The sequence below is a fragment of the Peromyscus eremicus genome, chromosome 16_21 (genome assembly GCF_949786415.1).
Source record: "Peromyscus eremicus chromosome 16_21, PerEre_H2_v1, whole genome shotgun sequence".
NCBI classification, from domain to species: domain Eukaryota; kingdom Metazoa; phylum Chordata; class Mammalia; order Rodentia; family Cricetidae; genus Peromyscus; species Peromyscus eremicus.
In genome coordinates, this window is record NC_081432.1 from 30,377,676 (window position 1) to 30,390,813 (window position 13,138).

The 13,138-nt window shown below is 39.1% G+C and overlaps 1 protein-coding gene across 1 annotated transcript in view; it reads right to left on the minus strand.

Annotated features, from left to right (window-relative positions):
* Mrps9 (mitochondrial ribosomal protein S9) overlaps positions 1-13,138 on the minus strand; it is a 52,384-nt gene that overhangs the window by 27,480 nt on the left and 11,766 nt on the right. Inside the window, exon 2 of the mRNA XM_059281658.1 lies at positions 12,036-12,215. Coding sequence (XP_059137641.1) covers positions 12,036-12,215 — 180 coding nt within the window. The remainder of the gene's footprint in view (positions 1-12,035; positions 12,216-13,138) is intronic.

The following is a 13,138-nucleotide window of genomic DNA, read 5'->3' on the forward strand; positions in this document are numbered from 1 at the left end:
AGGCCCAGGTTAGAAGAGCACAGCCACAAAATACCAAGTACACCTGTCAGCTCCCAAGCCATTCATCCTCCAATGAGCATCAGGCTATGACTGGCCTCACTTTCTAGCACGAACCTGACTAACTCCTGTGATCACTGAATAATCCTAAAGGGAAATGCAAACGTAAGAATCCACACTTCTGTATTTCTCAAGCATGGTAAGCCTTGGAAAAATCATGAGACAGTTAACAGGTAGAGGGTGTTTAGAAAATCACTGCAACGATGGCTAGGATGCAGAAACAACCTCTTCAAATACAAAAACAAGTGAACAAAGAACCTGCTGGAAATATTCTGAAATTCAATCCAAAGGTGGATCTAACTTAAAGAGAGAAACCCAATGTTATAATCTAGTTAAAAAATAAAAAAGGAAGGGAATGGATGAAAATGGAATGAGAGAGCACAGTAAATAAAACAAGCCAGTTGTGTGTAAATCAACTGAGACTATATTCCAACAGACAAGACAGGTTCTCAGCATGCTGCCTGCATCTGTTTAGTATGCATGGGATAGTGCTGACATGACCTAACCTATTACTTCCATTCATCTCCTATGGGCATTCGATGCAGATTTTTTTTTCTCTCACAAATTCTGAAGCAAACAAAGAACTCACTGGCTTTACTGAAAAAATAATTTCGTTGCTTTGTGGGTTCACTTAACTCCCAGTTAGCACACAGTTGTCTAGTGATGCATTTTAAAACAACGCCTGAACAAGAACAAGATTTTGCACTAGTGTTGTGTTGAACGGTCTCCAGTGTGTTTGGGACAGAACACTGGGTGTTACAAACAGGAAAACCTGACTTCATTCCACCGCCGAGAAAGGGGCAGGACGGAGACAGAAGAGCACAGAACTGTGTGCTTCCCACCACTCTAGTAATCTGCTGGTTGTGGGGCTAGAACAAATACTTAAAAAGGCAGTGCTAATGGGCACTCAGTAAATGTTACATAAACACAACATTTTCAGTTTATAGAAACCATATTATTCTTCATGTTAGTTGAAAGAATAAGTCATGTATTTATTAGCTCTATTTTACAGATGACTCCTCAGTTAAGTAACAATACACAGTCTAAAAATACCTTGAGTCAGAACTGAAACCTGAGATGGAATTCTGGAATTTGCTCTTCCAGTTCTCTCAGATTACAGATTTACTTTTTTTCTGGCTTTAAAGGCATTTACAGGTATTTAGCAGTAAAATTAACAAAATTTCCCAAAGAAACAAAGTTTTATTTAACAAATATTTAGCCCAAACTGACTCTAGGCTCTTGGCAGTTTAGGAAGATGAATAAGATATAGCCTCCAACTTCATCCTGTCAGGAGACAAAGAATTTATGGTGTCAGATACAGGAGCTGATGTATAAAACAGATTAAAACCAGGCAGTGGTAGTGCACGCCTTTAATCCCAGCACTCCAGAGGCAGAGGCAGGAGGATTTCTGAGTTCGAGGCCAGCCTGATCTACCGAGCGAGAGCCAGGACAGCCATGGTGGTTACACAGAGAAACCCTGTCTAGAAACAAAAACAAAAAAACAATGAAACAACAACATGACTTGCAGCTATCACAAAGGGTTCCTTAATATGAACTGTTGTCACATTTGTGAGCAAACTAATATGAACGAGCCATCTAAATTAGACTGTACAAATTATGGTGACATCTAGGCCAATAGATAACTCTCAATTCTCAAATCCAACCCTGTCCGTAGACATATCCATCCACTTCCTGTAATAGCCCCCCTTTCCAGAGATTTCTGTCCAGTCTATCATTTCAAACCTGCAACTGCTTCAACACCACGAACAAGACAACTTACAGAAGGAGGAGCTTATTTGGCTTATGGTTCCAAAGGGATAAGGTCTGTCACAGCAGGGAAATGTGGCAGCAAGTGGCAGGCACGGTGAGTGACAGGAAGATGAGGTAAACACAAAGCACAGAGGGACTTGAATGGTGTGAGTTTTTACACTCTCACAGCCTGTCTCCAGTGACACACTTCCTCCAGCAGACCACAACTCACAAGCCTCCCAAAATTTCTTCTTCTTTTTTTTTTTTTTAATTTTTTAATTTTTTCAAGACAGGGTTTCTCTGTGTAGTTTTGGTGCCTGTCCTGGATCTCGCTCTGTAGACCAAGCAGGCCTCGAACTCAGAGATCCACCTGTCTCTGCCTCCCAAGTGCTGGGCTTAAAGGCGTGTGCCACCACCACCCAGCATCCCAAAATTTCATAACTATCTTTCTAAGCAAGCTACACTGAAGATAATTGCTTACACTCAGAAATACCTAACCTTCCAGATGGTACCACCTGTGTCCACCAACATACCCAGGCACTATTTCAAATAAAGTAATTATTACACAGGATAAATAACAAAACTGGTTGAGGACAGAAAGCTATGTCAAAAAAATTTTTAATTTGGGTAAAGATTATGTTCCTCCAAAACATCTATATTGACATAATAAATAATGTAAAATTTCAGTATGTGATAGGTGAAGTCTGGCCAGCAGAAGCCCACAGGAGGAAAGTGATAGAGTAATGTGCTGCTGACGGGAGTCTGCCTGTTGACTCCCACTGCCCTTTGACTCCCGGTGCTACTGGGAATGGCAGTCAGGACAGAGTAAATGGTCCACTGTGAGTACCTTTAAAATGGGGTGTTTCACTTCCAAGTTGTGATTTGGGTCGACTTGGACCAAGTTCACCAACTACAACAGAATTAACCAAAATGTCATAATTCTTTTCCTAAGCAATCTGCACTGAAGATAATTAAACTAGGAAATAACAATTGTACCTTCCACAAAAAGACTGTCAGCTGGAACTGTGCTAACGATTCTTCGAGAAGTTTCAAACGACACTGCTAGCCAAATGCCTGTTTCTGACTCGGCAAGTGTGTTTTAAGAGATTGTTTCTTGTGTAAGAACCAGACTCTGGGCATGGTCTGTGTTAAATATACTGTATTCAACAAACTCCAACACATAAGTACATAGACCTGAAAGAACACAAAACTTCTGTTCTAGTCCAGGACTAATCCATCCAAAGAAAACGTTAGCTTCAGGAACAGAAAAATAGAAGGGGTTTTCTTGTGGGTACTAGTTTAACAGTCCTTACACAAAGTCCCGGAATTCATGAAATTTAACCTGGCAAAGTTCTTTGATGTTTTAAATGTCACATGTTAAAAATTGTCACACATAAAGTTTACGTTCAATGACTGCTGTGGGCACACACACACACATATACACACAGTTGAAGTACACCCTTTAAACACTTAGTACATACACTATAGTATGACATGGACATCTAATCTGACTCTCACAAAAAGGCTGACAAAAGAGACAAAGATTATAAACTGCAAAAATTTAAGTCACATGATAAAGTTAACATCATTAGTAAATATTCCTATCTCTTTTTTAAAATGTAATTTTTGTTTTAACCATAATATTGGCAATTCAACAGTTTCTTAAAATGAAGGCACTCTGACTATATTCTCGGGCTTCCGTCTAAAGTCTAAATGGACTGCAGCCTTAGCCCAGGAGAAGCACCAGGTCAGCAATGCAATCTCTATTAATTAGGTATCCCAGCTGGGCAGGGGGTTTGCAGCTGTTAACTTGATCAATGACTTACCTAAATGTCATCTCTACTGATTCGCTTATAAATTACCAGCAAGTGAGACTAATGTACAGGTGCTAATTTATTTAAACTGTTCTCCACAGTTCTACATAGCTTTACAAACTGCATCTGGCACCTAATGTTAGCTGTCAGTTGCACTTAGACATGCCTGTCCTAACGACTCTGTTCATTAGAAGTGAGCACAAATTATGAAATATTGTGAAAAATGATACATCAAATGGAATGGGCACAGCAAATCAATTAGAGAAACTTCATACAGCACATTCACACTGAGGAGAATGAAACATTCTGGTTTTAGAATGAGGTCTATAATACCAATTAAAAAGTAATTGGTAGACTTCAGCAGTGTTATACATCAGTTTGCTGGCTTTCTTCCTGAAATTCTACAGTAATATAGAACTTAACTTTTAATTCCCAAATAAAGGCATTAGTAAATATGAGCACACGTCTATATTCACTGTAGTTAATATTAAGTCAATGAATGTCTCCAACCTAAAATTTATGACTACTATGTGTTTAGTCAGAAGGAAATATAGAAATATAGTTTCAGGGCATGCCTGTCATATACGAGTTTTCAAATGGGGATGAGAGATTAAGAGACTCACTGAGACCTTGCGGACTGGCAGTCAGTAGTAGTCAGTGGTACTCATGTCTGCTCTGCGTGCAGATTTGCTCCCACCATTCGCCTGGCCATCCGTGTGCCTGGGCTCAGGAAACTGAACCTGTGCTGTCATGTGCCATCCCACACTCATGTGTTGTTAGCTCCTCACAGCTTTCACAGCCCACAGAGATCCCTTTTTTCTAACTCCTTCCCACTAGACAACCCACTCAGCTCCCTGTTCTACCTGACAGACTCCTGCTTACAGTCATGAACTGTTGTAGACACAAATCATCTCACACATCCATCAACACATGGCCGTAGCATGTGGTCTACACAGTAAGTTCTAGGACAGCCAGGACAATACCACACACACCACTGTCTTCCAGTATTTGGCCTTCTCCTGCTCCAGCTTCTGAGCAGGAGTTCCTAAGGACCTGGAACTCCTAATCTGGAATTACAGGCTTGTACTAGCATACTCAGATATAGAAAGTGATTACTAAAAAATTCCAGATATATATTACTGTAGCCTTAAAAATAACACCTCTTCCAAGTGATAGAATTGTAAAGTTAATAGCAACAGCATCAAGAACTATTTGTATTTAAACAAACTCATCCATCAAATTCCTTTTTATTTTTGCTAACACATTTAGTACCCTCTAAATACCTTACAGGAAACACTAGTGAGGAATATTAGCTGAATATAATTTTCACACATAAATTTTATATGTGACATTCAGTGAAGCCAGATTTCTATTCAAACTCAATTCTCTAAGGTAACTTTGCAAACTAAAAATCAATTGCTCTCTGTTGTAATTCACATTCCTGACAAATTCAGTTACGCCAAAAGCTTAGCTAACAGGGAGCAGCCAGAGTTGGATACACAGTCAGACACTTGATGGGAAAAGGGACGACAAGAAACAGAGAGCGAAGCCTGGCCGTTCACAACAGGGGCAAACATGCACTGCCAACCACAGCCACGAGTCCCAGAATAGAAAGGGGAGTCCTGAGGCACTGTTGGCTAACACTAAACTCACTATGCTCCACGAAACGAGACAGCAGCTGATTTCAGAAACTACGAACCCCAAACACTAATTTTGGAAACTGTTAACCCCAAACACCAATCTGAAACTGTATGGGCTTCAGAGACAGGCGGCTGAGTCGGAGTCCTCCACAGCTGAAGACATCTGGGGCTGTTTGTGAAGAGTAAATGTGTCAGCGGCTCGGGCTCCCTGACAGCATCGCACACACAGGTTTCCGGTGTGTGGTAGTTCCTTTCCCTTACCTGGAAGACCTGCTTCTGTGAAACATTAAACTCCTGATCACAGTGAAAAAGGGAGATCTACAGTATTTACTTTTAATTAATAGATCAGAAATACACACATTAGAGAAAAACATTATAATGTCTAAATACATTAACAGCAAATGCAATGGCTGATGAAAATGTTTTTCTGAATTTGGATAAACAGATTTTGTCTTTGGAAATACCTAAGCAGTTTTCATGTGGAATTTGCCAAATACAGCTCATCACCTATTCTGTCTCCCTTTCGGTTTATATATATATAACCAAGCCTTTAAAAAACAAAAGGAAAACAGAAACCATATTGAGTAGATAACTCGCTTTGACGAAAGTTGGTTGTCACTGTCTGCTTTTGCTTTTACATTTCCTTCTAAAATGCCAAAGGGAATCCACTAAAATTAATAAAAGGCCAAGAGTTAATGGTAATAAACTGTGAGAATCAGTGAAGCTGATCAATCACATGCAGCACAGCCTAGCCCAGCAGAATTATGTCACTGGTATCAAGGAAACAGCAAACACTCACTTCCATGTGGGCTTTTGGATATGGAGCTAGGTAAGCCACATCATCCTACAGGACACCAGGCAATCTCCCCTTTAAATCAATCACGGTAAATTACTGTACTCAACAGTATCTTGGGTGGGTCTGCCAAACACAAGCCTGGGGAAGGCATTTGGGGCATTATGTAATGGTTCCAGCTGCAGTATACTGTATTCCTCACTACAGATAGTTATGAGAACAGTAACACGGTCTTACGCGCATGCTGCTTATACTGTGATGACAGAATCAATGTGACTTGACCTGTTAAACATCACAGAGCAGGAGACACTGCAAGGAAGTCCCTCAGCCAGGTTCCACAGCTTCCTGTATTGCTTCAACTCTCACGGGTTTGTCACAAAGGTGAAACCAATATAACAACAAGATTCTACATGCTGTGCATTCATATTCCTCCCAGAAATCCAACTCCATTTTAAAAGTCTATTAAAAACAAAAGGATGTTTTCATAGTAATTCATGATTTCACTGCTTACTTGACAAAGCTAACGGTTACTAAAACAACAGACTAAATGATCTTCAAATGTGTATCTGTCATTGACACCTCAACAAAAACATTTTATGATACATTATTCCATACAAAGTTGTTTTAAGTCTTAAATATATTTGCCTAAATATGTAACATAATGTTTGGAGTTCTTGCCATTTTAGCATTGGCAAAGTAATATGAAAATCAATTTCTAAGTAAATATATAAAATAACAGTCTCAATGTCACTTAATTTACCCATGTGAAAATTATAGTGAGCCTGAACTTTTAACTAGGTAACTAAATGAAGTTACAGGTCATGTCTACAGTATAAAAATTTATCACTCACAAAAAAAGTTTTAATTTCCCAAACTAATATTCAAAGTAAACATTTAAGCAATGAATAAGCAACTCCAAAAAAGATAATTCACTTTTAATACTGTATGAAAATGTTTAACCCCACCCACAGATAGACTCTCTGTTTAGTTGATTAAGTAAAACAAAAATAAGCTGAACAGAAACAATTTTAAAGTCCAAAGAGACACTGGCTTAAAGGCCACAGGAGCTGGTACAGCATCTCTTTGCTATTTCTCCAGCCCTCTCTGCAGACCACAGTGATATATTTAGATGCCTGTTAGCTCACACAGATTTGAATGCTTCTCTACTGGTTCCTCACTGTCATGCTTTTAGAAAACATTTATTCTTTAGATAGAACAATGAAACTGTGGAGTGATTTTTGTTCTTTCAAAAGGCTACTAAGTTCCATGAACATCAAAAAGTAATCGGTTAACATGGACATGTTGGTACTCACCTATAATCTATCACTGGGGAAGTTGAGGCACGTGGATCAGAAGTTCAAAGTCTCCTTGAGCTACACAGTGACACCCTGTCTCAAAAAACAGACCCCAAACCCAAAGAACTATAAACTGGTATCAGACTTGAAAATCCTCAGCAAAATGCTCAAAAAACAAATCCACAAATACATAAAATTACGCAAACTGATGGAGTGGAGTTATCTCATGAATACAGAGGTTATTTTAATATCTGAATATTAATTAGCATGGTATAGTAGGTGGATTAATAGAATAAAAGACAACATATGGTCACAGAAAAAGTGTTAAGCAATATTCATCGTGTTAACAACAAAACAACAACTAGGTATGAGAAATAACTTGCCAAATGTGATAAAGTACCTACAACACCCTTATGGCTAGCTTCCTACATAACTGTAAAACAATGAACACTTTTTCCTAAGTTCTGGCACAAGATGGGAGTGTCTGCACTCACATCCCAAGTTCAACTAAAAAAAGTAGATAAGAAAAAGAAAGCAGAAGGGTTCAGGAAAATAGCTATAGTCCCTAACTGGTCTAGCAAGTTCCAAACCACAACCCTAGGTGGCTGTTACGCAGAAAGCAATAAACTACTCCTAAAACTTCATACAGATCCAAGATGTACACAATAACCCAAATTATCTTAGGGGAAGGGAGGAGAAGAATGTCAACATTTTCCAATTTAAAATGCACTACAAAGCTACAACAATCAAAACAGACTTGCACTGGCAACAGAATAAAAATATAGACAATGAAACAGAACTGAGGGTTCAGAAATAAAACCTTCATATACATATATGTGTGTGTGTATATTAGTTGATTTTTAGTAAAATGACAAAATAATTCAATGGGTGAAACAATTCCTTACAACAAATGATGCTGGGTTAACTAAATATCCACATGTAAAAGAACAAGCTGAACACCTTGTTCCACAACTTAAATGTAAAAGCTAAAACCATAAAACCCCTAAATCAAAACAGGAGGGCAAATCTTCAGGACTTTGGTATAGTAATGATGTAAGTAAATATCTAGAAGAAATAAAAAGAATGTTGATACAAAAATGTATCATACTGCTCACAGCATACTGCTCACAGCAGCTGTATTCACAGTAGACAAAAAATGGTCCAAATGCCCATCAACTGATGAGTAAGTAAAAAAAGAAAAAAAAAAATGTCATCCCAACAGTAGAAAAGCAGTAACACAGAGGAATGAAGATACTGTTACAAACTGAGCAAATCTTGAAATGATTATGCTAAGTGAAAGAAGGCATTGCCAAAAGGCTGAATGCTGTATGACTGTTTATACAACATGTCCCAAACAAGCAAATGACAGAAAATAGGAGCCTAGGGGTAGGAAAGATGTCTCAGTGGTTGTTAAGAGCACTTGTTGCTCTTGCAGAGGACCTGGGTTCAGTTCCCAGCACCCACTCAGTGCTTACAACCATCTTTAACTGTAGTTCTGAGGGATCTGATGCCCTCTTCTGTCCTCCAAAGACACCAGGCATACAGCTGGTGCACATGTTTATGCAGGCATGCAGGCAAAACATTCATACATAAAAATAAAAAAAATTAGTTTTTAAAATCATATACTTAAAAAAGGAGATGCCTTGTAGTTGGAAGGGTTCTCCGGTCCTGCCCGGCCCTGAGGTTGGGAAGAATCTCTCCTATCTGCAGTCCTGGAGCTGCTTGGACCCAAGCAAACACACAGAGGCTTGTATTACTTACAAACTGTATGGCCTATGGTAGGCTTCTTGCTCGCTAGCTCTTATAATTTAACCCATTTCTATTTATCTATAAGTTGTCACGTATCCACAGCTTATCAGTATTTTCACATCTTGCTTCTCCTAGTGGTGCTGGCGTCTCCCTAGACTCTACCTTTCTCCCTCCTTGGATTTTCCACTTGCCTCTAAGCTGCCTTGCCATAGGCCAAAGCAGTTTATTTATTAATCAATGGTAACAACATATATTCACAGTGAACAAAAAGACATCCCTCAGTCCTGCCTAGAACTAGGGGTTTTGAAAAAGTACCTACAGCTGAGACGAGGCCTACATAAGGAAAGAAAGACTATTAGTCTAAAGTTCAAGTGGGAACATCTTCCTTTTTGCGTGTGTGATGATGCTTAATCTTCAGGAAAATGAAGAAATACCCACATTATCTGAGACAAGTGCCAACACTTCATTTCTCAGATGCTTCCTAGGTTATTGTAAGATAGAACCACAGAACAGTAGTTATAAGGTCCCTATACTGAAACACCTTTCCCTACAAGGGCAATAATGTATCCTTCTGGGCTGGGATGTAGCTCTCTTGGTTAGAATGCTTGCCTCACACATGGTGTGTGCTTGTAATCCCAAGCTTGAAAGGAAAGGAAGGATGAGCACAAGTTTAATGTCATCCTTGGCTACAGGGTGCATGTGAGGCCAGCCTGAAATACGAGACCCTACCTCAAACAAAAGAAGACATTCTTGTAACTGAATCAAAAATGCAGGTCTGAGGCTTTATGAGGTACGTCTATATCATTTAAAAACACCAAAGACATTTTTTAAAAAGGAATTAAACTAAAATGTAAAATTCATAAAAATTAAAAATAGCAATCCAGCCAATTCTCTGCATTTTAGAGATTCAACTACCATTCTAAAGAAATCATGTCTATATTTAAATTGCATACTCTTTCCCCCTTCATTATTCTTTCAATTCATCATAATAAATATGTAAATGACTTTTATGTTATATAAAGTTGGTAAGTGACCTAGAGATTAATTTAAAGCATTTGGGAAAGATGTACAATCTATATAAAAATACATAGCCATTTTACGTGAGATCTTGGTATCAGTTGGGATTTAGAACCAACCCCCCATGGTAACTGTATTTAGTCATATGCTGAATAATGCTTCAGTCACCAGCAAAAACAATATATGAAGGTGGTCCAATAAATTACATTGGCTAATATCAAAACCTTCTTAGTTTGTGTAAAGGTACTATGAAAATGACAAAATTACCTAATGATAAATTTCTCAGACTGTATTCACATTGTTCAGAAAATTAAATTACAAAACACAAAAATAAGTAAAAATGTTACTTTTCAGTTAAAATATAACACAAAATTAGATTTTGCTTTTAAAAATAAGATCCAGTTTTAGAATTGTTGAATTGCCCTGCTACCCTCTCTGGGGTGTCTTGCAAAACTAAAGTGTTCCCCACCCAGGCGTCCCCACTCTTCACAGCTGCCTGGGGTCTCCCAGTCTATGCACCAGCCCAGTCTGATGAGTGTACCTCTCACCTCTCCTCAAAGAAGCTTTTTTGCAGCAGATACAAGACCATTACAGAGATCCAGAACTGGTTAAAATGTAGAAAATAAGCTGCCAAGGGGTAAACAACCCCAACTGATACAATTATAATACAACCCCAGCACTTACCCCTCAGAGAAGAGTGAGAGAGTGGAAAGACTAATGTAAGCCAGAGGACCAGGGCCCCTAAAGTAAGATAGTATCTCTATGACAGGACAGGGAAACTGCACCCATGAAATCTCAACAATATTACAGCTAAACTAGATTGCCTAACCATACTACCAGTCAATATGCCAATGTGGATGGGGCAAGGCCCCATCCCTATAAGCAATCAGTGGCTGCTGGGGAGGGGGAGGGGAGAGCAGAGAGGGGAGATAGACAGACAGACAGGTCAGTTTTTTCCAGGGACAAGCCCCTGATAGGTTATTCAATCCCAAACGGTCAGTCCTAAACACAAGTACACAAAAGCATCACTAAATGGACTCAGGAGGTAGAGTGTGTGTGTATATGTGCGTGCACGCACATATATATGTATACAACCCCCCTCCCTCATGTGTGTAACCATAAAAAAGTAATGAATTTGAAAGGGAGTGGGGGACATCCAAGGACTTGGGAGGGGGAGAGGGAAGGGTAGAAATGATGTTAATAAAGTACTCATGTACAAAATTCTCAAAAAAAAAAATTCAGGGGCTAGAGAGACGCCTACACACTACAGTTCTAAAGGGTCTGATGCCCTTTAATAAAGTCTGTAGGCACCCATCGTGCACATGGGAAGCACATAAACATGCAGGCAGGACGTCGATATGTAGAACATACCCTCACTCTGAAAACTGAAAAACCACATTGACCAAGACTTACTTAAGGGATTTTCCTTGACTTCTATTATCACACACGTCATCATCAAACTACACAACAAAACATTCCCAAACTTTCAGTGGCTTCTATGACCTTGAATCAAAATAAAAAAAACCACTCACTTCTAATAAGACCTAAAACTTACCAAACTCTGTGAGGCTTCAAATAGAGTGGCATGTCTCTTTGAAATCATGGCTCCAAGTATTAAAAACAAAATAAAACAAAACAAAAAACTCTAGCCAAGGAGAAGGGCGCGGGGAAAAGAGATAATGAAAACAAATAGGAAATAAGCCAAAGCTGAAGTCATTTTAAAAATTACTCAAATAATGTGAAGTCTCAGAAAGGAAGACAAAGAAAAGGTATGTTCCACCTTACTACAGCAGAGGTCTCTTCCCTTGTTCCAATAACCTGATGTAAACTTTACAGAGCCAAAGAGTTTATGCCAAGGACAGTGTCGCCCACAGCCACAGCTCTGCAGAAACACTCTCTGATCAGAGTTAACTGTACTCACGTCAACATCCTCTTCGGTAAAAGTTTCTGGATCTTCTCCCATCATGTTGGCTAAGTGCCTCTTCCCTATGTTGAAGTCTTCAATCTGCTTTTTAATAAAATCCTCTGTATACGATACCTGTCTTGAGGCTTGGACATTTTTCTTTGATGTTACAACTGTGGTATGTATTAGCTTTAATAGCTAAGGGTATGGAAAGAAAAGAAAGTTTTTTAAATTAAACAGTGATATACTTAGCAGGTCACTGTCTCTAAATAAAACATCCTCAGTCAACAGGCATTCAGAAACAAAGAAAAAAGGTCTCCCAACCAAGGTTCTAGACCTAATCATCTCTGTGCAAAAGCTTACAAGTACATTGATTCAAGAGCATCTCAACTCATTAGAGCCAAAATGAGCAGTATCTGCGCCTCTTGACTGTGACCACCACATTTGGTACTGTTTGGTCCTTGACAGTGAGCTGTCATACTGGATGTATAAGAAATAAAGAGAAAAGCACCACTTCAAACAAAGAAACAAACATGTTGGCAGTGCTGGCACACGCCTTTAATCCCAGCACTCGGGAGGCAGAGGCAGGCGGATCTCTGTGATTTCGAGGCCAGCCTGGTCTACAGAGTGAGTTCCAGGATAGCTAGGGTGGTTACACAGAGAAACCCTGTTTTGAAAAACAAAACAACAACAAAACAAACATACAAAAACCAGGCAGCATGCCTTTAATTGGCACTCAGGAGGCAGAGGTGCTTGGGGGTTGTGGTGGTAATGATGGTAGTATCTGTGAGTGAGGTCAGCCTGGTCTACATATCAAGTTTCCAAACAGCTAGGGATACATAAACAGACCTCTCAAACAAACAGGCAAATACATGAATCAAGCAGACAAGAGAGTTGGGGGTGGTATCATGGTCTTGTGGGCACTCGCCTAGTTTGAAGGAGAAACACAAAAGTGTAGGTTTGACTTAGGACTTTATTCTCCCCCTCATATATATCTTATATCACATATATATTATTTTACCAAACTGATATAATAAAGAAAATGACAGTATAAGGAAGTCATTTCACTCCAACTGAGATTTCTAGTAAACTTGGCTCAACATGCTAACTACAAGGAAGGC